The 24,181-nt window shown below is 46.6% G+C and overlaps 2 protein-coding genes across 3 annotated transcripts; both read right to left on the reverse strand.

Moving 5' to 3' along the window:
* Window positions 1-3,911: 3,911 nt before the first annotated feature.
* On the reverse strand, window positions 3,912-8,525 carry LOC132448616 (immunoglobulin superfamily member 2-like). The gene is made up of 4 exons (XM_060040064.1): window positions 8,365-8,525; window positions 6,706-7,071; window positions 6,198-6,614; window positions 3,912-4,965 (listed from the first exon to the last, which is right to left on the reverse strand). Exons 1-4 carry the CDS (start codon window positions 8,480-8,482, stop codon window positions 4,865-4,867), a joined length of 1,002 nt encoding a protein of 333 aa, XP_059896047.1. The 5' UTR covers window positions 8,483-8,525; the 3' UTR covers window positions 3,912-4,864.
* A 6,419-nt stretch (window positions 8,526-14,944) lies between these two features.
* LOC132448232 (immunoglobulin superfamily member 3-like) lies at window positions 14,945-23,816 on the reverse strand. 2 transcript variants are annotated; one of them, XM_060039349.1, is made up of 10 exons: window positions 23,509-23,816; window positions 22,605-22,973; window positions 22,013-22,429; window positions 21,442-21,846; window positions 19,709-20,086; window positions 18,485-18,862; window positions 16,858-17,241; window positions 16,237-16,638; window positions 15,452-15,841; window positions 14,945-15,167 (listed from the first exon to the last, which is right to left on the reverse strand). In XM_060039349.1, exons 1-10 carry the CDS (start codon window positions 23,573-23,575, stop codon window positions 14,956-14,958), a joined length of 3,402 nt encoding a protein of 1,133 aa, XP_059895332.1. In that variant the 5' UTR covers window positions 23,576-23,816; the 3' UTR covers window positions 14,945-14,955. The 2 variants fall into 2 exon arrangements, with proteins under 2 accessions (XP_059895332.1, XP_059895333.1); XM_060039350.1 differs by lacking the exon at window positions 16,237-16,638 and having other exon boundaries at window positions 23,509-23,815.
* Window positions 23,817-24,181: the final 365 nt, after the last annotated feature.

A 24,181-nucleotide genomic window follows, 5' to 3' on the forward strand; every position in this document is an offset into this window, starting at 1 on the left:
GCATTCGCCGGCTTATTTGAAAACAAATGCACATGGCTCGCGTAGAAGTGCATGGGGAAGGGTCGTCAACGAGTTGTTGCGACAGTGTTGTGAAATATCTACTACGAAGCTGTAGGGGGCGCTGTGTAGAGAAATGTGCGTGCCAAAACCAAGAAAACAACGAAGAAATGCCCGAAGTTGCATAGTGGGCCTTTAAAGGGCTGATGATTACGTTGAGCGTCCCGATATATTTGGGACCAATCCGCAGATTGCCGGGCTTATAATGAGGTTGACTTTCACTTTGGAGCCAGATGAACTCTTGGCTAAATCGGGCAGATGGAACCAAAGCAACAATTGACTTGACACAAATATAAAGTTGCTTTACATCTGTTATCCATGGGGGGGGGGGTCGCCTCTCCAGCGGGCAGGGGCTTCCCAGAACAGAACCATACCTCCACTCTTCAAGACAGTATCAATTCTATTGAGCACTCTTTCCACAACCTCCACCTACGGCTCAACTCTAAAAAGACAAAATGCATACTTTTCAATCGACAAAAACAACACCTCCAGCCCCCCCAAGATCGTTTGCGCTGACAACTCCGAACTGGAATTTGTCAAGTCCTATAAATATCTAGGGCATTGGCTGGACTCTTCCCTTTCATTCTCCACCCATATTAATAATATTCAGATTAAGGTGAAAGCCAGATTGGCCTTTCTTTTCCGTAACAAAGCATCCTTCACACTCTCTGCTAAACTTACACTTGTAAAAATGACCATCCTGCCCATCGTTGACTATGGTGATACAATCTATAAAATGGCTTCAAAAACAGCGCTACAGACTTTTGCACATTGTCGAAGCTTCAGCTGAGGTCCAATCTCCCTGTGCTGTATTATCTCTGGACGCAGAAAAAGCTTTTGATCGCCTTGAATGGCACTATTTATGGGCTGTCCTTCAGCATATGGGATTTGGTATCCATTTCATCAACATGATTAAAACGCTCTACGCCTCCCCTTCAGCCATGGTAATGACTGGCAATATCTGTTCTTCGTTGTTTCCAGTGGGCCGCAGCTCTAGACAAGGCTGCGTTCTTTCTCCACTTTTATTCATTTTATCTTTGGAACCTCTGGCCCAGACGGTGCGTCAGTCAACCCATACTCCTGTTATTGTCCATGGAACAGATCATTTCATCTCCCTTTATTGTGATGATATTTTGCTTTATCTTGGTGATGAAATTAAATCTACCCCACATATTTTGTCCATATTTGATAAATTCGGGAGTATCTCTGGCTGCAAAATAAACTGGTCTAAGTCAGTTCTCCTTCCTCTAAACGACACTATGAGGCATGCTTCCTTACCAAACATTATTCCAGTAGTTGACAATTTTAAATACCTAGGTCTATCGATTTTTCCTTCGATACAAACTACAGTCTCGGTTAATTATAACTCGACTCTCAGGCAGGTGGAATCCGATTTGGAGCGTTGGTCGTCCATTCCTAATTCATTTCGAGCAAGAGCTTCTATCGTAAAGATGAACATCCTACCGCGAGTCAACTTCTGTAGTTCAATGCTTCCCTTAGCTCCCCCAGTTGGTCACTGGGATAAACTGCATACATTTGTTTCCAGGTATGTCTGGAAAGGGAAACGCCCACGGATTAAAATGTCCATTTTGCAGAGGCACAAACTCTCTGGTGGCCTTGGACTTCCAAATTTCCAGTTTTATTTTTGGTCCTCAACCCTTCGTTCTCTTCATACCTGGTTAGATCCAGAGGCTCAGGTAGCCTGGCGTTCATTAGAGGAACAAATACCACATAGGCTTCAGGATGTTATTTACTCAAACATCCCTCTCAAAATGTGTAAATCCAAATTTGGCTCTTTAATCTCACATCTTGTTGCCATATGGAGAACTGTGGAATCACACTCTAGCACTCACTTTAAATTCCATCCTCACCTTCCTTTATTTAATAATTTCGCCCTTTGCTTGGGTGGTCACCCGATGTCCTTCCCTCAGTGGAGGGATAAAGGGATTAATACCCTTTCCGACATTATGTCAGATAATGCGCTCAGATCTTTTCAGGACTTGAAATCGCATTACAACTTATCCGGCACCTCTTTTTTCTTCTACCTACAACTCCGCAGCGCCTTACGGGCATACGGAGTCCCCTGGGGTGAAAACATGGTGCCTCATCCAATTCATAAAATATGTGGTAGTTCATCTACCAAAGGCTTGGTCTCTGCTCTATACACATTTATGTCCAAACATGCAGAAAAACCTTTGCAAGTGGATAGTCGCTGGAGCCATGATCTCTCAATTGCACCTTCTACAATCAATTGGTCCATAGCCTGGTCAAAGCTTGACCTATCTTTGCGTAATCCCAACCATCAGATGATTCACTACAATTTCATACACAGACTCTACTGCACTCCTCATAAATTATTCTTGATGAAATTAAATCCATCTCCTAACTGCCAGCTATGCTCTTTAGGTACTATAGGTACCTTTGTTCACATGGTCTGGGAGTGCCCTGGGGTGAGCGACTTTTGGAGTATGGTATCCAATAGGATGTCTATAGTACTTGGGCGTACCATCCCCTGCTCCCCAACTATCTTATTGCTGAGTGATTTTACGGGTCTAGATCTTTCTCTGATGCACCAACGCTGGTTTCTGGTAGGCCTTACTGCTGCTAAAAAGCTTGTAGCACAGAGATGGAAAGCTCCTCATGACCTGTCCTACCAACATTGGGTGATACAACATTGGGTCATAGATCTGGCTAAATTAGAGAGATCTGTGGCCAGCATGCATGGCGCCCAAGCTAGAAATATTAACTTATGGTCCACCTTTATTAACAGTATGTTGGGAGGGTAGTCATGGCTTACTGTATCTACGCCTTACTCACTGCTTTTTCATCCTTTTCCTTTTCTTTTTGTTTCTTTATTTATTTCACATGTTAGTATTAGGCCTATTTAACAAATTTGCTGAGCTTCTCAAATTATTGATTCTGTCTTTGTGGGAGGCAAGACCTAGGGGTGGGTGGGCTTGGGGGGGGGGGGGGGGGGGGGGGAGTATGGTTGAGTATTATATGTGTTACGTTGTCTTACTTGTGTATATGTGTAACTGTTTCTTGTATGAAATATAAAATACAATAAAAAATTTATCACAAAAAAAAAAACAGCGCTACACAAACTGGATGTTCTTCACCATTCAGCTATCCGCTTTGCCACCAATGCTCCCTTTAATACACACCACTGTGAACTTTTCAAACTGGTGGACTGGCCCTCCCTCCAAACCCGTCGACTCCGACATTGGCTTCAGTTTATTTATAAGACACTCCTGGGCAAGACCCCGTCTTACCTTTCCTCCCTTCTCCATCTCTCTAGAAGCACAAGATCATCTGATCATCTTATCAAACTCATCAACCCACTCACCAGGACTACCTTCGGCCGAAACTCCGGAAGGAAGGATCACTAGGAGGGGGAGGTGTTTGGTGGCATTAGATTCAAGACACACTCAAACTTACAGCTTTCATATCACAGTCTGCCTTCAAGCAGAAACGTAACTATGTCTTAGTAGACCCCCCTGCTCCTGTTGATTCCACCGTTTCTCACTTGCATACACCCTTCACACACAATATAACATTGACACATCTTAATTATTATTTATAGTGCATTGGTGTTTTCTATTTTCTTTCTGTACATAGGCTATGTATTTGTATATCCGTTTTATATTTGTCTAAATGAGTCATGCTTGTGTTTTTGTTATTTGTACCTTTTCCTGGAGGGGCCTCTTGGACCAGATCAATATTGTAAATAAGAAACTGTTCTCAATGTTTTATCTGGAAAAATAAAGGTTAAATAAATAAATAAATGCCGCCAACATTTAATTGTTGCCCTGGCTAAAAATACATATTAAACAAAAGGGGTCTGGAGTGATACATTTTCAACAAACTTGTTTTATTTATTGCCATGAATGTAAAAGTTATGGTCTTTACGAGTTGAACAATTCAACTAATAGTAGATGCATTTGACATTGTTGAGGGAAGTTATAGCCCCCCTTACATTTACATTCAAGGCAGCGAGCTCAAACACTTTTATCAAAAGCGGCTTACAATCAGTGCATTTGTCAGAAGAAAGAGAAAAAATGTATAGCTGTCGGTACAGTAAGGATGTTCATAGAGCCATGTGCCAATAACTAACAATTGCTAGGTTTACCCATTACCGCATACAAAAAACAAAGCTAGGATAAGATGCTACACAACCTCTTTTTTCCCCATCTCTCCAATATTCCCTGCTCTCCTCTCCTCTCTCCTTTACTCCCTCATCTCCGTCTCCTCTCTCCTTTACTCCCTCCTCTCCCTCTCCTCTCTCCTTTACTCCCTCCTCTCCCTCTCCTCTCTCCTTTACTCCCTCCTCTCCGTCTCCTCTCTCCTTTACTCCCTCATCTCCATCTAGAACGGAGATAAGATGCAACAAAGCCTGTTTCAGCAGAGGCCTGACCCCCCCCCCCCATCCGCCATCCCATTCCTGAACAAAGCAAAGCCCCACAGATAATGTATTTAACAATGTATGTATCCCCCTGTACCGAACCCCAATGTATGTCCGTCATCAATGTCAACTCTATAAATGTCTTATGTATGTTCTTAATGTGCCTATGATGAGAAATTATGATGAGAAATGAATGAAGGAAACTGAAAAATAATTTCCCTAAGGGGACAACTAACTAACTAACTCACTTTTACTCCCTGCTCTACACTCTCCTCTCCTCTCTCCTTTACCCCCTGCTCTCCTTCTCCTCCCCTACTGCTTCCCTTCCTCTCCTCCTCTCCTTCAGTCCTCCAGGGTGGGCTGGGACTTCAGAGGGGTGTCCATCTCCTTGGCTCTGTATCGTCATCACCAGACCAACGCCAGTAGGACCAACGCGATCAGATATGTGAGGATGCCTGGAAGGACCCCTGGAGAAGGTCCAGAGCCTGAGGATGCCCTCTCGTTGCCTGTTAAGAAAGAACATTTACATTTAGGGCATTTAGCTGGACGCTTTTATCCAAAAGGTACTCAGAAGAAGGGGAAACACAATATATCGCTGACGGTGCAGTAAGGATGTTCATGGAAACAAGTGCTGAGCTCTAACAATCGCTAGGTTAACTCATTCCCCGTATGCGACACAGATAGCTAGGATAAGATTCTACACAATGCTATGTACTACTTTTAAGTGCCAGGATGTAACAACAAACAATAAATGCTTCCAAGGTTATTTTTGAGGAGAGCAAGGGTCCAGCTGAAATTTGAACAAGTGAGTCTTAAATCTTGCGGATGTCATGTGGTTGAACACGAGGTGCGCTGCAGCTCTCTGGATATGCTAACCCAGACATTCTAAGATGCGGGTCGAAATCAGGGTGCTGTCAGAGGACGGGAAAGAGGAACAGTTGAGTTTCGTCAGCATAGCAGTCATGGGATAAACTGTGTGATCTCATTACAGAGCCCAAGGATCTGGTATAGAGGGAGAACAGAAGGGGTCCCAGTACTGAGCCATGAGGGACACAAGGGTCAAGGGTGCAGGGTTTGGACAAGGAGCTCTTCCATGTGACCTTATGGTTCGATTGGTCAGGTACGAAGTGAACCAAGATAGCGCAGTCAGTGAGTCAAGTTCAGCAAAAGTGGCGAGGATTGTTTCGTGAGTGATTTGGCAGTTGGTTCGAGATGGCACGTTGCAGTGTATTAGAAAGGAATGAAAGAAGAGATACCGGTCTGTAGTTACAGATGTCAGCGTTGTGAAGAACCGCACAAAGTCGACATTATGAACTCACAGCCACCAAGAAACCCGGTCGGTAACATTTGCAATGTTGACCACATCCTGCCAAACCAAAATGTGTTTTCCGGCAGGGTAGATCTGCAGCGAATGTGTTTCCGTTACCTCCAAGATGCAAACTTCTAAGCGATAGAGATACAGCGGAATGCTTATAGAATTCAAAGCTGAGTTTAATAACTAAGTTAACTTTTACACAAGCTTTAATGACACCTGGGTGATGACTTTCTAAATTCAACAATATTTTTTGATGTTTACAAGAAGGAATTGACACCAAGCCACCAATCCTCCCCTTCAAGAAGGCTTACTATCACTTACTATCATGGTCAACCCATTGTATTTTGCGTCAATTCTCAGAAATGCTGCGACAATCCTTGGTGACGTTAAGTCAACGTCGGTAAATGATATGAGGTGACTCACCTTTAGCTTTGACCTTCACAGGGGTTTTCTCTGAGAGCTTCGAGGAGATTGGGTTCCTGTGTCCGTCAGGGCCCTCGATCCACTCCACAGCCTGGCAGTAGACCTCTCCCTGGTCCAACAGTTTTACTTTGGCTATGTTCAGCTTGTACGTGTCCTCGCCCACTTTGTCCAGCTGAACGCCCCCGGCTCCGTAGCGTTCTCTGAACCTCGGCCCGGGACTCTGGGTCAGGTCCCGGTCCAGGGAGACGATCGGGTGGGGGTGCTTTTCCCCGTCCGGTTGGAGGTACCAGGTGACAGACAGGTTTGTTCTCTGGACGGTGTCGCTTGAGGCCTTGACAATTAGAGTGAGCGCGTCGCCTTCCTCCAGGCTCAGCGAGGTGGGGGCCAGGGAGGAGACTCTCAGGGTGTCTTTAATCACTGGAAGAAGAATTAAATCAGTGTTTATAGTTTATGCTGCTGATGGTCTTTCTCTACTATTCGATCAGAATATATTCAAAGATGACGTTACCTTTCACGATGATCTTGGCAGAGTAGTCTCCATCGTAGCTGCCTTCCTGGTTCACCACAGCACACTCGTACTCCCCCTCGTCGCTCGCCTTCAGATTGGTGATGGTGAACACCACCGAGGTGGGGTCCCTGCGCTCCACGCTGATTGTCTTGGTGCGCACACGGTCACTAAAGAGGACATCCCCATGGTTTGGATCTCTGGTGCTGATGATGTCATGATTAGTTCCCTCGTGTGCCATACGGAACTCGAACTCGATCCAGCTCGCGCTGTCGTTAATGCCCCTCACATGGCAGGGGATGCTGAGCTGATGGCCGACGGCCCGATACAGAGGGCCCTTGGGAACCTCCGTGGACACGCGGGTCCCGCCTGGATCCAGCAGGACACAATCTCAATATTATCATTCAAATATATTCATTTATGTCTCTGTACAAGTAGACACGCCTTGTTCACACTACATGCGTCCGTCGACGGATGACTGAGGGCGTGTCTGACGTATAGGGGACTAGTCTTTGTAGACACATACTGCAGCCAATCAAATCGCTTCCTGCTACAAAGCCGCTACATAGTCACCAACAGGGGACTAAAAACAATCCTATCATCCCACATTTCTTTAAAAAAATATAGCGGCCAGAATCTTCCTGCTTCTTCCTGCTTGTTATTGCAAAATGGATCCAGTAGACGTGTGTAGTGTATTTGCATAACTGCGATCTGATTGGCCGACGGATCCGCCGCTGCCTGAAAAGTTGAACATCGCTCCACGTTTTGACGCAGGCCAAGGAGCCGAATGGACGGACGGACCCACAATGCATTTCGCGGCCCATGCAAAGTCCATGAGATCCGTCGACGGACGGAGGTAGTGTGAACAAGGCCTTACACGCTATGGATGTGCAGAGCAGAGCCCAGTATCTGTACTTGTGGAGGCAGCAAAACTATTTGTATTCAAGTAAAAGTGGAGATAGTTGTCTATAAGGCGAAATAATCCTGAGTATATGTGGATACCTATGGTTAATGTAGGGATGTTTATTTTTTTTCTTATTTTAGGATATTAAAGTGTTAATATAAGTGTTCTCATTTTGATCCCAGCAATAAACATTTATAACCATAAACATTTTAAAACGTCCATTCAGTTCTTAATCCACACTTGAACCAATAAATTTAAGTCTAAACTAATGGCTATGTGGACATTATGAATCCCGCTCTGCCCGAAAGACGCTGAACAGACAGAATACAAACAGAGGGAAATAAACTGTTACTGGTGACCCAGGCTGACTGGGCGGTGAGCCCAGCCTGAGGTGAACCACTCCACTCCACTCCAGCATCCCCTCCTCCGGTCAAACTAACCCCGCTCCACTTGTTGCCGGTTCCAACAGGAACGCCAAAGAGGCGTTCTTATCAATGACCTCAGCAACCAGTTGTGTATAAAGAAAACTGGTAAAAAACTAAATAGTGGCGTAGCAATGTACCGCAGGAGAAAACGGAGAACAAATATAATATATTACATTGTGTATATAAAGTGTATATACAGTATATATGAACTAACAATAAATTGGGAAAAAAACACTTTTTTTTTCCCAAATACCATTCAACTCCTCCCCCCCCCCCCCCCTAAACCCCACACCCCACATAAAACATTATGTTTGATTCCCCCTGAGGTCTTACCGGGTTGGAGGTGAAGCAGTCCTAAGAGCAGAGTCACCACACAAACAAACTTCGAAGAGCTCATGTTGAGGCCACAGGAGACTGTGTGTGTGTGGAAATGCCCAGGACTATGCACCATGGACACGGGGCACTCTGGTAGGTTGCATTTACCCAGAAAGTAACCGAGAAACAAAACCGAAAGTAAAATCACAAAAGGGATATGAAAAAAAAGGAAAACTAGAGTGCAGATGAATACATTGTTACAGTGCTCAACTTGGAGGAGCTGTAGTCAAAGTTTTATATTTCTGTCAACTTTCCCTTTGGATTCAAAACATTTATTTTTAGGGTGCCAAGCACAAAGTGCGAAGGCAACCTATTGTATTTGTTAGTTTTATTAGGGTGCCAAGAACAAAGTGCGAAGGCAACCTATTGTAATTGTTAGTTTTATTATTATTATTATTCCGCCACGTTTGACTTACACAGCCTAAACCACTAGCATGCTTTTTATGAAACTTACTACAGCTGTAGAGGCTGACTCAAGATTAACAGAGAGCAAATATTACACTGATTGGCCAAAAGGTGGCGCTATAGCAACAGTCCAAATATGCAAACTTTTAATAAACATATCTCATAACTGTTCTGACTTAGAGTCATGAAACTTTATTAACACATGCATATCCTCATGATGAACAAATATGCCTCAAGAATCTATGACTTATGTTTGATAGATTTACGACTATCTCGAACTTTGTTTAAAACACTCAATTCCTTAAGGATCCTAGGTTCTTTAACTTAGCCAAAAATCCTGTAACAGCTAATATCTATGGATGAATGTCGTCAATCTGACTTTAAGCGAAAACTGTACAATAAAAACTAAAACGCCCAGGAGCCATTAACTTCTAAAAAGGGTGTGGTTTAAAACGTGTAAAGACTAAAATGCTTACATCAACATCAAAATGGACTCCTATGATCTTGAGTCCAATACAAAAGTTGTTGAAAATCAAATTCTGAACAAGATCAAGTCCACATATTTTCAATTAGGGCGTGGTATCGAAATGGGCGTTGCCTGTTACTCAAATCACCACAGTTCATAGAAGGAATGTTTGATTTGAGCGGCACCAACTTATTGGCTGTTGGGGACCACAACTTCTCAAGTAAAATGAAGTTGATTGACAAAACAACATGGCCGCCAGAGGCTCAAAATCGTCCAAAATGAACATAATGCCAAAAGACAAGGTTAACTTAAACCAATCATCATCATCAAACTTGGTGTAGTCAAAGGCACATGGGTCAAGATGAACCCTTCCAAATGTTCATATCGGGCTATAGGGAGCGGTAAAACAATTAACTGAAAATGTGACCTCTCCAAATTGTACCCAGATCAGGCGATAGGGGGAGCTATATCAATGAATTGAAAATGCAGACTTTGGATGGACATATTTTCTGACCCCTTTCACCTACAGTTATGAAATCATGTAGACATTTGTCCAATAACTTGTAACAAAATGGTGGCTGGACGTCCAAATTAGCCCAATCAATGTTTGGTGAAAAAAGGCGGGGTAAACTTGAGTCAATCAAAACCAAACTTGGTGTATTTAAAGAAGCAGAGGTCAAGGTTAACCAGGCTAAATTTCATCAAAATGATATGATGGGGGCGCTAAAACAATCTATTGAAATCTTTAATGATTCAAATCATCAGCCTTTTGACATAAGGTCATGAAAATGTGTTTGCCCATCATCAGATCCAAGCTGATGCTATTCCAGTGTTGTCAAGCGTATGCAAACAAAAAAGGTCTGAATGTTCTTCGTCAGGGTCTTCATTGACAGCATCATGGCCTCATGGTCTATCAGGGTCTTCATGGTCTGCGTCAGGGTTTTCAATGGCCTGTCAGGGTCTTAATGGTCGGCTTTAGGCTTAGCACCCGTACAATGCTGCTTGCAGCTTTAATTATTATTATTTTACTCCAAATAAATATATTTTGAGTAGATTTGTGTTATTGATTTGTGAAATATTTCAATAGAATAAAAAAATAATATAAAATAAATATATGAAATAATAAAAGAGAGTGGATAGCTGTCCAATGTAGTTTGCCGACATCCTTTCCTCTCTTACTGTGTTTCCCGTATTTCCCGGATGGGTTAACGGGAGATGATGCCATTAAGACTCCACAAAACTGACAGGGACGTTCCGTTTCAGGAAAAATTTGTGTCAATGTAAGTTCACAAGCAAATGAAATATATAACATAGGTCTTCTGGTCGTGTTCTAAAGATCCTATGGCATGCTACTTTATGGATGCTTTAATATAGGTATTAGTGGACCCTTAACACAGTATTTGAAGACGTTCCCGAAATTCAGCCGTGATGCAGAATTACGGCCACTCCGAGCCAGTTGCACATTGAGCTTGCTTTCCCCATACGCGCCGCTCCGGTGTCTGTAGCTTTAATGCAAATGAGGAGAGAGTCGGGTCAAGGAGGAGGGTGGGGGTGTGGCCCTGAGCAGCTTGCGGCCACGGTACCATGCGCTGTTTACAGTGGATGTATCGCAATCCCGAGGCGCACACACCCTTTGGCCGTGTTCTGTAAATATTCTAGAACACTCCGGGTGCTCCGACGGGAGTCCTGGAGCTAAATATCTAAATAATATATTATGCATAGATATCTATATCATATAATTTACATTATCATGGCCAAAAGCTGTGTGGGCCTCCAGATGCTATTATGAATCTCAAACGACTGCGTCGGGTTCTCCGACGTCTCTGGTTCCTCCACATCCACATCAATCTGAAGTAGGCTGAATCACGACATGGAGGAGAAAGGGACTGTTGCCTGTGATTGTTGACCGCGATTGTCTCCCGCCGGAGCCCCGCTGCCCGCTGCCGAGGCACCACTGCCGAGGTAGCGATTCTGGATACCCAGAATCCCCTGTTAGACCCTGTAGGGGTCCAACCCTCCAATAGTTTGCAGGGTTCTTTAATTACCTCCTTTAAATAATAAAATTCCCCCCTTCCACGATAAATCCATCGTGGCAGTTTTTCCCTTACACGATGCAGGATTAACCGTTCAGAACAGAAACTGCTCTTATAGAAACAGGACTATATAGAAACTGGTCTTATAGAAACAGGACTATATAGAAACTGGTCTTATAGAAACAGGACTAGGCCTATATAGAAACTGGTCTTAGAAAAACCGGCGCAGGCACTGCAGTACCTTTGCGAACCACTGGCCGAACACCACCGCTTACTGTGTGCAATTAATACATGTATGAACATGTGTATCCACTTGTCCTACAATATATTCGTTACTCTCCTAAAGCATTCATTTTTTTGTGCTAACACTCAATCGCACTGATAGACCTCTGATAGACCTGTCTGCCTGGTGTATTGATCAATGCAATGTGTTCCCTGTTTGCTGCCGTCTCCACAAACATGAATCGACCTTGGAACACTAGGCAACAGCGCCCTCTAGTGGCAAATACAATTGTGTAAGAAACAAACAAATGCATAAAATAAAGTAAACTTATTTAATAATGTCGATCAATTTGCGTTTATCTGGGGGGATGTAAGCTATGCTCTTCCGATACAGATAAAGTAGGGCACAACCAACCGCCCACGCAATGGGGTATATTGAGGTATTGTGGAATGATTACATAAAAAAAGTCAATGTGATTATGTTTCAGTTTTTATTGTGTTGGGAAAACATTGTTTCAGCTAACGAGATGTGCCCTAAGGCAGTTAGATATACAGAATAAAAGGTTTGAATTTCATTGTTGCGTTGTTTTAAGCAAACACTTGTTCTCTATGACTTTATGGGCGTGTATGTATTTGTGTTTTGTTATTCCCCCATCAACTGTTTGGATTTCGATAAAAAAAACAGCGTTAACCAACGCATAACACACAGATATTATTAGGTTCCATTATTTAATGGATGCTTTTATCCAAAGCAAATTACAATGAGTGCATTCACGAAGATGAAACCAAGAAGTTGCATATTCATATGAGTCCGTTAAATAATAATAAGAAAGCTTCAAGTGCAACATCATAGAAACAAGTTAGCTGAGAGCTACTCTACATTGGAACCTGTCCCCCAAAATATATACAAAGCTCTCATACGGGTGTTACTTTGACATTGAATCAGCTACTCTAAAGTTGAACAAGAGTGACTGTGAGTGAGAGAGAGAGAGTAAAAAACAAATGGAGAAGGAGAGGAAATTGTAAATGTGTCAGTCTCCGGCAAGAGCTGGCATAATGAACCAAGCCTGAGTGCAGGAATATATCTAGGGTAACAAGGTTTGACTGTGTTATCTGTGTGTTTTGTTTTCAATCCTTAATACCATACTGTGGGTTTTGGTGTTCAGACAAGGCCTGTCTGAGGCCGATGGATTCGTCTAACCGCCATGTGGACCTCAAAAGTTAGAGGAAAATTCCATTCTAGTACCTCACCCAGATTGGTCTTTAAGAGAAAGAGAGAGATTAATGGGTACATATAGATTAAATTGATTGATCCTCCAGGGAGATGTCAACCACTTGATGGAAACGCACCTAATTAGAATTTATTTTTTGCGAACTTTCTAAAGATTCGCTTCACCTTTAGATGGAAACGTGACTAGTGTTATTAGCCGTTACAAGCCGTTTTGAAAATCGGCCCCTTATGACATCACAAGTGGGCGTGTACACCTACATGTGTGACGGATACATGCCCACTTGGGACGTCATAAGGGGAAGATTTTCAAACAGGCTTGTGACGGCTAATCACACTTAGACCTGGTGGCATGTCATGGGACCTTTAAGTAAGCCGTTTCATGTGTCAGAACTTTAACTATGAGCAAGATACAATCATCCTCAAAGACGACCTCCAAATGAACGTTCTAGTTATGAATAAGCCCTGACCGGCATTTACCATTCCACGGTGAAGCTCATCAGACCATCTCAGCAGAACCAGAGTCTCTCCCGAGTGTCTCCAAACGGACGCTGACACAGGGGTGAAGCTTTTTACGAGGTTACACGGCTCGATCTCCACGCCGCTGCCTTTCATGGCGCCGGGGTTTCAGGTGTCACGGCTGTGCAGACACTCGTGACGTCAGCAGCCGTTATTTTTCGCATCAAATTTAAAATGATTCCCCCTGAAAGGCTGAGGCGATTAAAACAAAATTAGTTTTTTAGGAATGGGTTTTATTTTATTGCCGACCATGTGAAAGCGGGATGTCTTGAACAACGAAGCCGCTCACGATACAGGGGGCCACGGGGAACCCCCGTAGTCCGCCTGAACCCAGCAGGGGACGGGAGGAAGGTGCTCCAGCCTGAGAGGGTGCTTCTGATTTCCACATTATACGGTTTGGAGGAGGGGGGGCTGAATGTGCCTGAATGCTGTTTGTTTGATTGTTTAACAAACTGGAGAAGAGGAGCGTACGATAGTACGTCAAGGCCTGTCTGTGTGGAGTGGAGGTGGGTTTGGTTCAGCCCCGGATGGATGCTACAATGGTGACCCCTTATGGTCAGATTATTCCATAACGTTGAATTGGGACATATCGAAGAGAGTGAACAACATAGAATGCATATATATTGTTTAATTATACAGATAAGTCATGTAAGTACGTACATACATCTCTATATAAAAGCTGCTTTGGGTAAGATTTGAGAGCCGTAAAGAGAGGCTGCAGTAACTGAAACAACCCAAAATACGTCTAATCCCTCCCTCCCTCTCTCCTCCCTCCCATCTCCCTCCCTCTCTCCTCCCTCCCATCTCCCTCCCTCTCTGATTCCTCCCTCTCTTGCCCCATCACTCTCTGCTCCCTCTCTTTCTCTCCTCCCTCCCTCCCTCCTCCCTCCCTCTCTCCCACCCTATGTCTCTCCATCATCCTCAAGTGTTGCACCTCCTGTGATTGAAAGGCAAGATGGGTTCCCCCAACGAATCAGTGAACATATTTCGGATTGGTTTGAAGTGAGCCGGGAGCTTCTACGGTGGCAGGCAGTCAGTCTGGAACAGCAAACTGCACTTTCTAACAAATTACACTTGAATCTTATCTTATTTGTGTCCTTATGATGTCTGACTACAGTGATGCAGTCAATGAGTCACAGGACACTGGCCTTCAGATAAGACAGTACCGCAAAGCTTGTCACTGAATCTGCGCAACCGGCAAGATGATTCAGCCAGACCTCACTCTGTTCCCCGTCGCTCTGACCACACTTTTAGCTTCCTTCATTTCACCTCATATGCTGTCATGAACAAACCGTTTTGCAAAAAGAAGCCATGGCGCCGCACATTGCATTTCCTTCTTTCCCCGGTACTGAGGGAGGCCGCTCAGTTTTGCTGATTTACTGTTGAGAACGTAAAGGACGTCTATGAAGTTAGTCAATCCTCCTTTCCTCCCATTCTCCTCTCTGATATCTCCTTTCTCCTCATCCTCTCCTCCTCTACTCTCCCTCCTCTCCTCCTCATTCTCTCCTCGCCTCCTACTCTCCTCCTCTACTCTCCTCCTCTACTCTCCTCTCATCCTCTACTCTCCTCTCCTCCTCCTCCTCCTCTCCTCTCCCCTCCCCTCCCCTCCCCTCCTCTCCTCTCCTCTCCTCCTCCTCCTCTCCTCTCCTCTCCTCTCCTCTCCTCCTCCTCCTCATCTAGTCTTCATCGACCATATGCTTGGGGGGTTTGTCCTTCAGAAAGACTCCCTCTGTCCAGAGAGAGGTCTTCTTCCTGGCCCCTGTGGTCGGGCCCTGTCGTATCTTCAGCATCAGGACCCCCACAACCACCAGTAGGAGTACGATCAGGCCTGTGAGGACCCCTGGAAGGATGGCTGAAGAAGAGGAGTCTGAGGCGGCATGCATATTGCCTGTTTAAAAACAAATATAAAATAAAAACATTATTCGTTAGGTATCTAAGGATTCGGGTTCAGCTCCCCCCCGGACCTGCATCGTGGTGCCTGCACCGTGCGAGAGGGACCCTGATACAGGGAGCAAGTCCATGCTCTTTCATAAAAGAGTAAGTAAGTAAACGATGACCAGACCAACTGTCTGTCATGCGTATCACTGCATTAATAAACGATTAATTCATGGTCCCTTATATTAAACTTAATACGTTTTCAAAGATGATTTCCGCTGTGTGCCCGTCGTCTACCTTGGATGTTGACACTGAGCTCCTCGGACCGCTGCACCCCCCCCACCCTTCTCCTGGAAGGGGAGAGCAGCCACTCCTCCACCTGGCAGTGGTACCGCCCTCCGTCCTCTGGCACCGCCCCGGACACAGTCAGGCTGAAGAGGGCGGGTCGCGGGCGGTGGAACCGGAGCCGGTCGCCCCGCCCACTGACGTCCTGCAGCGTGCCGTCGGGGTGCGCGGTGAAGAGGGGGCGTGTCTCGCCGTCCGCCTCCCTCCTCCAGAACCAGGTGACGTTGAAGGCGGAGATGGGGCTGGACTGGGCGATGATGTCGCAGGGGACGGTGAAGTCGTGGGACGCAGCCACCGTCACGTTGACCTCTCCTCCTCCTCCTCCGACGGACAGCCCACCCTCTGAGGGGACACACACAGCGTACATTAGGGGTGAGACAATATATTGATACAGCGATTATATCTTCGCCCATCTTAGTGAGATACGATAAACGATACACTGGCACCCAATATCGTTTTTTTTGGTTTTTTTAAGACCATGAATAAAGACAGAAATCCAGCACTTTACCTTTTCAAGGTAATTTTGTATTCATAGTTGCACATACATCTTGATCAGAATCGCGATACTATCGGTATCGTGGGCCACGTATCTCGTATCGTTTTGTGAGGTACACTGTGATTCCCACCCCTGGTGTAGGGGGTGGGAATCACACACACACACACACACACACACACACAAAGACACACACACAGATCACACACGTCCTTATCAGCCAGTGGACCGGGGGCCATCGTACCCGGGTCCCCCACGGTGAGGTGCGTAAGCCCGGATGTGTCCACGGCCACCTGCTGCCAGTGTCCCTCCTGCCCCAGCCGGTGCTGCTCCACCCGGCACCAGTAGTGCCCCCCGTCCCCCGGCTGGGCGCTCTGCAGACTCAGCCGGAAGTCGCTGCGGTGGGGCCGGGACAGGGTCAGCCTCCTGCCTGGGCCGCCCCCCCATGGTCGCGTCAGAAGACCCTCCTGGCTCAGCTCTGCCAGGGTGACGTTCTCCCCGGGAAGGGGGCCCGTGTAGAACCAGGTGAGGGAGAAAGCCATGCCGGGCCCAAACCCATACTTGGTCAGGATGCAGTGCAGGTCCACGTCGTCGCCCTCGGTGACCCTCAGGTTGCGCTGTTCATGGTCCACCTGCATGTCGAAGACTGGGAGAAGAGGGGGCAGGTGTTTCTGATTCTGAAGATAACGTTCAAAATACAGAATCTTAATCCACAAGCACAAAATCATACATTCGACTTAAAGATTCAGATGAAGCACAGGTCTGAAATCATGATTGTGTTCACAGCTTCTGGGGTCCTATATCTATCAGGAGGTCGGTCGGTGACGTGAACACGCAGGCCTGATGAACCACTCGGATCACTGACCTGGCTCTGAGATCTGAACCGTCATGGTCCCTCGCACCGGCGGCAGATCAAACCAGTTGTCGTTGGGATCCTGCAGCCACTCCACGACCACGCAAGAGTACCTCCCGCTGTCCCCAACCCGGGCACGGCGAATGGTCAGCTCAAAGCTAGGGCCCGCCCTCTGCTGCATGCTGATTCGCTGCTCGTCGCCGGACTTCGCCTGAGCTCCGGGAGTGACCACGCCGTCACGACTCGAGACCAGGAGGGTGCGGTTGGCCCGTTCCTCCCGCCAGGTGACGGCATAGCTGGGGTTGCCCGGGGTGGTCTCGGTCACGGAGCAGGTGACCACCACGTCGGCGTCGAGCAGACCGCTGATTGACTGGGCGTCCAGGGAGAGCTTGCTCTCTAGGAGAACAGACAGAGACCGGTGGTCAGCAACAGGACGGCCCCTCAGACACCTTCCTGAACGTGTCTGCCCAGCACTCTTTCATACGTTGGTCCGACTCAGGCTCCTGACCGGGGCCGTGGGCAGGGGTTAGAAATTATTGAAGTCCAGATTGAATTTTTTGAATTACGATTTTTTACTGCATTCCTGGACGAGCACAATTCTTAACAGAATGACACCTACAGACACAATCTGAGCTATGCACTTCACACAATCTCATTTTCTATAATTAAATAGATAGATGGAAAATATACTTACAAAAAACACACAAAAATAATAGATATATTTTTTGTGTGTGTAATGTTAACGAAATCAACTCCTGATTATACAGTAATATAGCGCGATTATTTGTCTTAAAATAATTATGATAAAAAAAAGATATTTAATTGCCTTGATATACAATTTAGAAAAACAACAACAATTCATTTAGGAAGTCATTCCCGAGATCCGGATCTCGGTGACCTCAGAGCCGGCTGCGGCCAGCAACCGGCTCTGAGGTCCACTTCAGATAAGCCGAATAGATTATTAGGTGTTAACCACCTTAGGCTCCTGAGCCTAGGGTGGTTAACCGGTGAGTTCTAAGAACCCACCAGTACTGATGGAGCGGTTCCTCATTTACTCAAACACCAAGTAATAAGCCTGGGACAATGAGGAGGACGAGGCCTGTATCATTATTCATTCATTCAGTTTAAGTGATGGATTTATGTTTTATTATTTTATTTTAGGTCTTTAAAGATATTTGCCAGCCAGCACTGTGTTGTAGGGTTTAATCCTATCTAAGGTCTAAACCACCACAGGTTGTTCCGTTACGGTACATTCATTCATGTGATTGAACGAATCTTTCAATAACAGAACACCCTGGACAGGTTTATTCAAGATAAACTCGTCGATAACGCAGAAACAATATGCTCCAAGTGGCGCAGAAGAATAGCTACAATTCAGCTGATAAAAAAAATACAATATTGTTCTACATTAAAGTAACTCTTATCTAGTGTTGCCAAATGTGATATAAGCGAAATAAATCGTATTGACAATGACAGGACAGCCCGTCATTGTAAATAGGGTTAGCTAACCCTCATTACTTAAGAACCCTTTATTTTGTATATATATATATATATATATATATATAAATAATGTATTATGAGTTATTTCTAATGGCTAGTAAGGCCTTCATGGACCGTAGCCCCCCAGACGTCACCTCACCCGGCCGCGTCACCATGACTGCCAGCTCGTTGGACGGGTTCATCTTCTTGTGTCTCTTCTCCAGGAACACCGACGCCTCGCACTGGTAGCGGCCCGCCTCGCTGGGCGTGGCCCCCGCGATGCGCAGCTTGTGAACGAGGATCGTCTCATCGAGCCGCTCCACCCGCAGCTGGTAGCGCTGCTGCCGGCCCCCCCGCCAGGTGATGGCGCCGTCCGGGGACAGCTCCAGGAGCTTGTCGGGGGGGGACCCGTCGCGCCGCAGGGTCCATGTCAGCGTCATGGGGATGCGGGGGGCCTTGACGTGGCACCAGAGCTCCACGTCTCCCCCCAACGTCGCCGCGGTATCGCGTCCCTTCAGAGTCAGCCTCAGCGTGTTCTCTGGGCGAGCAACATCAAAGTGTCAAGGTGTGACGTTGAGCCCCTCCCAGTTAGCAGGCGGGAGTCTTTTAGAACTCAGGTGCTATGTCCGCTCTGACTGGCTGGGAACTGTGTGATGCGAGCTAGCTTACCTCGGCTGACTGGTTGGCCTGAGTAGGAGGGGTTAATGTTGAGTGGGAGGGGTTTAGTGGGAGTGGGAGGGGTTTAGTGGGAGTGGTTTAAGATGAGTAAGGAGGGGTTTAGGGTGAGTAGGGGCGGTTTTAGGGTGAGTGGGAGGGGTTTATGTGAATGGGAGGGGTTTAGGGTGAGTAGGAGGGGTTTAGGGTGAGTAGGAGGGGTTTTAGGGTAGGTGGGAGGGTTTGTGTGAACAGGATGGGTTTAGGGTGAGTGGGAGGGGTTTAAGGTGAGTGGGGGGGATTTAAGGCTGAGTGGGAGGGGTTTTAGGATGAGGGAGTGGCTTAGGGTGAGTGGGATGGGGTTATGGTAAGTCTGAGGGGTTTTTGTGAATGTCGATAATAATATTTTTGTAAAGAAGGAGGGGTACTTTTTGCTAGTAGAACATATTAGTTATAGGAGGTATTTTCATTGCAAAGTTAATAGTTTAAGTCAAACCTGAGATATGCCCATGTTATATATAGATATACATTATTCAAGCTATGAGCTAGTGGAAATTGTAAACATTGTGACACATTGTGTAGTTTTTAGTATAGAATGTGTTTATCTTTCGTTTGAAGGATGTAGTGTGGGAAAGGTATATGTCCTAAGCTAATGGATATTTTCATCACATTTTGTCAATCCTGAAACTGATTGATGAAAGGCCACCGAACAGAACCAGGTTTTACTCACCTAAAAGGCCGACATTCACAGTGCACGTCTTCTCTTGGCTGTGGGACAATTCGACGTCCCCGGTGGGCTTGACGGTCCAATCGGACACGGTGCACCCGTAGGTGCCCGCGTCGGACGGGCGCACTTCCTCCAGCTCCAAGGTGAACGTGTCGGCCGCCAGTCGCCTGGCTCTGACGTCTCTCTGGGCGAAGTCCGGCCCCGGCTCCACCACCCCCTCCTGGCTGAGGCTCACCACCTGTCTGGAGGGACTGGCGGACTTGTGTTCCCAGGTGACTGAGAGTCGACCTCTGAACCCGGTCACTCTACAGGTCAGCTGCAGCCTACCGCCCTCTGTGACCGCGACGCTCTCACCCCCCATCTGGACGGAGAGCTCACTCGCTGTCAGCAAAGGAATAATAATACATTCGCTTTACATGGCACTTTTCTAAGGACTCCAAGACGCTTTACAGAGTGAACACAAAAAACATAATTTACTAAGAAGAACGGATAAAAGTAAAAAGATAAAAAAGGAGGAAGGGGAGATAAGGGAAGGAGGTGGTGTGGTGAGAGTAGTCTTAAAGCGGTGGGTTTTGAGGTTTAAATGAAGGGAGAGTGTTGGCCTGTCGTATGTGGTTGGGGAGGGAGTTCTAGAGGGAGGGTGCGGTAACTGAGAAGGCACTAGCTGTGTTCGAAATCGTTCCCTATTCACTCACTCACCATTCCCTATATAGTGTTCATGACATAGTGCACTATATATAGAACCAACAAACGAGATTTGGACACTACGCTGAACATTTCTAAACGTCATTTGCGTCAGTGAATGCGCCGGGTATTTGGGTGAGCAGACAGATGCACCCACATCATGTAAACAAACCGGGCACTCACGAGGAAAGCTGGAGGTTGTATTGATGTTGAATGTGACATTTCCTTGATCAAGTTTTTTCAAATTAATTTTGAACGTTACATTTTCTATGTTAAATCCCAAATAAATTGTTGACCTTTCTAAACGAAAGCCGGAGACTCTTATCATTAAATGTATTCGTTTTTGCGGCTATTCAGCTTCTGATCCTCCGGAAAAGCACGACCGCATTACATTGTGGTATACGGGAGTAACATGTAGGGGACATGATGTGGACACTAAAATTTTGGGTATTTTAAGTGCACTATATAGTGTATGAAATTAACCACTGAGAATTTGAACACCACTACAAAATGGCGAGCACCCTATATAGTGCACTATATCCGTGATAGGGAACGATTTTTTGAACACAGCTATGGTCTCCCCAGATGCAAAGCTTGGTTGAAATTATGCAGATGTTCAGGGCCCTTCTCACAGCAGGAACAACCTAGGTCATGTTTTTAATATAGCAGTGCCCCAGTTTAGACGCAAGTAGTAAGTAAATATACATGAACCATTATGGAGCTACAGACAGACATTAATAAAACTGACTAGAAAGAGGAAGTTACCTCGCCCCGAAATCAAAGTTGCTTAAAATGTGAGGAATTGTAGGCACTCGAATGATTCTTGCACTTTTTGCACTTATTGTAAGTCGCTTTGGACCAACACGTCAGCTGTTCAAATATGATGTACATTTGATCCGCGACCTTTATCAACGATGATGGACTTATCAATTTTCGATACTGAATCGAGGGAAAGGCTGTCAAGAGGCTGTAAGACTCCGTCAGTAAGACCACAACCCCCTCCCCTCCTGCTCCCCCTCATGACCCTAAAGACCAGAGGGGTTCTGACACACCTGTGGCGGAGATGCTGACCACCTGGGTCGGGGAGTCCCGGTACTGGCCCTGCGTGAAGCTCTCGTCCTCGTTCCGGTCCTGGGGCCAGGCTCTGCAGGCGTACCCCCCCTGGTCCTGCACCCTCACCGGCCTGAGGACCAACAGGTGCTCCCTGGGGCCGGTCTTGGTGGCCAGTAGCTGCCCCCCGGTGTGGCGGTCGCCGTGCTCCGCCCCCACATGCAGGACGCCCGTGGGGCCGAAGCGGGCCAGCTCCGAGCCGTCCCGAAGCCAGGCCACGGAGAAGGACTGTCTGGCGGCCAGGCCCTCGACGCTGCAGGTTAAAGCCAGCTCCTGGCCCTCCTGCAGGGCCTCTGGTCTCACCGACAGCCTCACCGACAGAGAGCCCTGCTCAGCACCCACCTGGTCTAGTGTGCAGAATAAGTAATAGAGAAGTGCTAGAAGCAATGCTATTTGTGCAAAGTTTGCACACATCCTGTCAGACTACAGACACCGCAGGCGACAATGAACCGCAAAACAACTTTGTCATTTAAGACGACTTCTGTTGACAATAAGTGACTAAAGTTGATTTACCTTTAGCTTTGACCGTCAGTGCGGTGGTCTCCGAGTCCTTCTGAGTGATCGGGTACCAGGACCGGTCAGGGTCCTGGATCCACTCCCGGACCTGGCAGTAGACCCGCCCCTGGTCCGACGGTTCTAGCTGGGCTATGGTCAGCTGGTACGTGGCCTCGCCCACTTTGTCCAGCCGAATGATCCCGGCTCCGTAGCGTTCCCTGAACCTCGGCCCGGGACTCGGGGTCAGGTCCTTGTCCAGGGAGACGATGGGTTGGGGGGGCTCTTCCCCGTCCATGTGGAGGTACCAGGTGACAGACAGGTGGGTGTGCTGGACGGTGTTGCTGGAGGCCTGGCACGTCAGAGTGAGCGGGTCGCCTTCGTCCAGGCTCAGCGAGGGGGGGTCCGGGGAGGAGACGGTCAGGGTGTTGTCGATCACTTTGATTCCACGACGGAGGAAGAGAAAGATTCGTTCAATCACAGAGTTTACAGTCCGCTTCACAAGATGGGGAATAAGTAGTGAGTTCTAATAAGATATAGATAACTCCTTTGGTGCTCTATATGGGAATACATATCCCCATAAACATTTCGGTACCCCCAAAGATGATGTTACCTTTCACTTTGATCTTAGCAGAATAGGTTCCGTCATAGACGGTTTCGTCGTTTTCCACAGTACATTCATACTCCCCCTCGTCGCTCGCCTTCAACTCGCCGATGGTGAAGAGAGCCGAGTTGGGCGCCAACATCGCCAGGGTGATTTCCTTGCTTTTCACACGGCCGCTAAACTTGCCCCAGGCAAAGTTTTCATCTCTGGCGCTGATGACGTTGATGTCCATTGTCTTCTCCGGTTCTTGCATTAGAACCTGAAAGCCCTTCTCTCTCTCAGCGTCCCGGAAGCCGCTCACGTTGCAGGGAACCCGGAGCGGGTGGCCCGCGACCCGGTAGAGAGGCCCCGACGGGACCTCCGTCAGCACGCGGGCCCCTGGACACAGCAGGGGACGGGGGGGAGAGCAGCGCCACGTTAGGTTTCTGATCTCTACATTGAATTCACGTTAGGTTTCTGATCTCTACATTGTATTCACGTTAGGTTTCTGATTTCTACATCGGACAGTTTGGGTTCCCCTTAATTGTGCTGTGGATATAATTTGAGAGGCTCAGAGAGAGAAGGTCCACAACCAACCTGATACGAATAATCCAAGTCACCCCGGGAAGATATTCGCCCAGATTGTATTATGACGACTAATGGCGGTACATCCCCTTGACTCATGTTTTAGACTTGAGAAACTGTCTAGCTGAGATGTTTTGTAATAAATGAAAAAATAGCTGCAGAAGAGAAGTCACACGCTTGAGGGAGAGTAAGCATTATTTAGACATTTCCAGAAAATTATGTCTAGTGAATAAACATGAAGTACTGTAAATAACAATATAATATGTATATGTTGACGTCCACCCAAGCCTCAACATAAGTAAAAATATACATACATATTCTGAATAAAAAAATAAAAATCAGTTCTCACCACATTGGATGTGAAGCAGTCCTAGAAGCAGAGTCCTCAGGTAACGCGCCATGGTGAAGCTCCTCATGTTGCAGCTGCATGACCCGCAAGATGTGTCAGCCTCTGTCTGTCAGACAGCTGACGAGATCCATGTCTCGGTGTGACGCCCCTGTTGCCCAAGTGACAGACGGGGGCGAGGTTTCGCCTGCGGTTAACCCGGCATCCTGGAGACTGAGCAAAACATGAGCAGAAACATACAATCCTCTACTGATGTTGGGAGCGGTGTGTTTCACCGTGTCACTGTGTCACGCGAGCTCCTGTTGAAATGTCATCTATACTTTAACCTCTGGACAAGAAGGAAACGCTTTCTGCCAAAAAGAGGATGTTTACGTTTTTATTGTTCATATGTGTCCCTGTTCATATTTCCCCGTTTGATTTATATTCCTTGCATTTCACATTCAATCCTTTACATGTCTCTGTAATATATACACTCAATGTGCCCCAGTGTTTGCATTGTGTCCAGCGGATCTGCTAACCACAGTTTAAACTTCTCTTAACACAGGCTTTCAGCCGGGGAGAAGTCGACTCAGTGTCAGGCGTGAGCTGCTTTGTCTGGCTTCTCAAAAAAGGAAGTATCATGCACGCGACTGTTGCCTCATCAACGCCACGAGCGTCAGCCCCACCAATCACGGCG

The sequence above is a fragment of the Gadus macrocephalus genome, chromosome 20 (genome assembly GCF_031168955.1).
Source record: "Gadus macrocephalus chromosome 20, ASM3116895v1".
NCBI classification, from domain to species: Eukaryota; Metazoa; Chordata; class Actinopteri; order Gadiformes; family Gadidae; genus Gadus; species Gadus macrocephalus.

Coding starts and splice junctions, on each gene's coding strand:
- LOC132448616 (XM_060040064.1), bottom strand. CDS start 8,482: ATGGTGCATAGTCCTGGGCATTTCCACACACACACAGTCTCCTGTGGC. Junction 7,072..8,364: donor ACTGCTTCACCTCCAACCCG/GTAAGACCTCAG, acceptor TGCTGGATCCAG/GCGGGACCCGCGTGTCCACG. Junction 6,615..6,705: donor TGCCAAGATCATCGTGAAAG/GTAACGTCATCT, acceptor TTCTTCTTCCAG/TGATTAAAGACACCCTGAGA.
- LOC132448232 (XM_060039349.1), bottom strand. CDS start 23,575: ATGAGGAGCTTCACCATGGCGCGTTACCTGAGGACTCTGCTTCTAGGA. Junction 22,430..22,604: donor TGCTAAGATCAAAGTGAAAG/GTAACATCATCT, acceptor GTGGAATCAAAG/TGATCGACAACACCCTGACC. Junction 17,242..18,484: donor AGTCATGGTGACGCGGCCGG/GTGAGGTGACGT, acceptor CTGTTCTCCTAG/AGAGCAAGCTCTCCCTGGAC.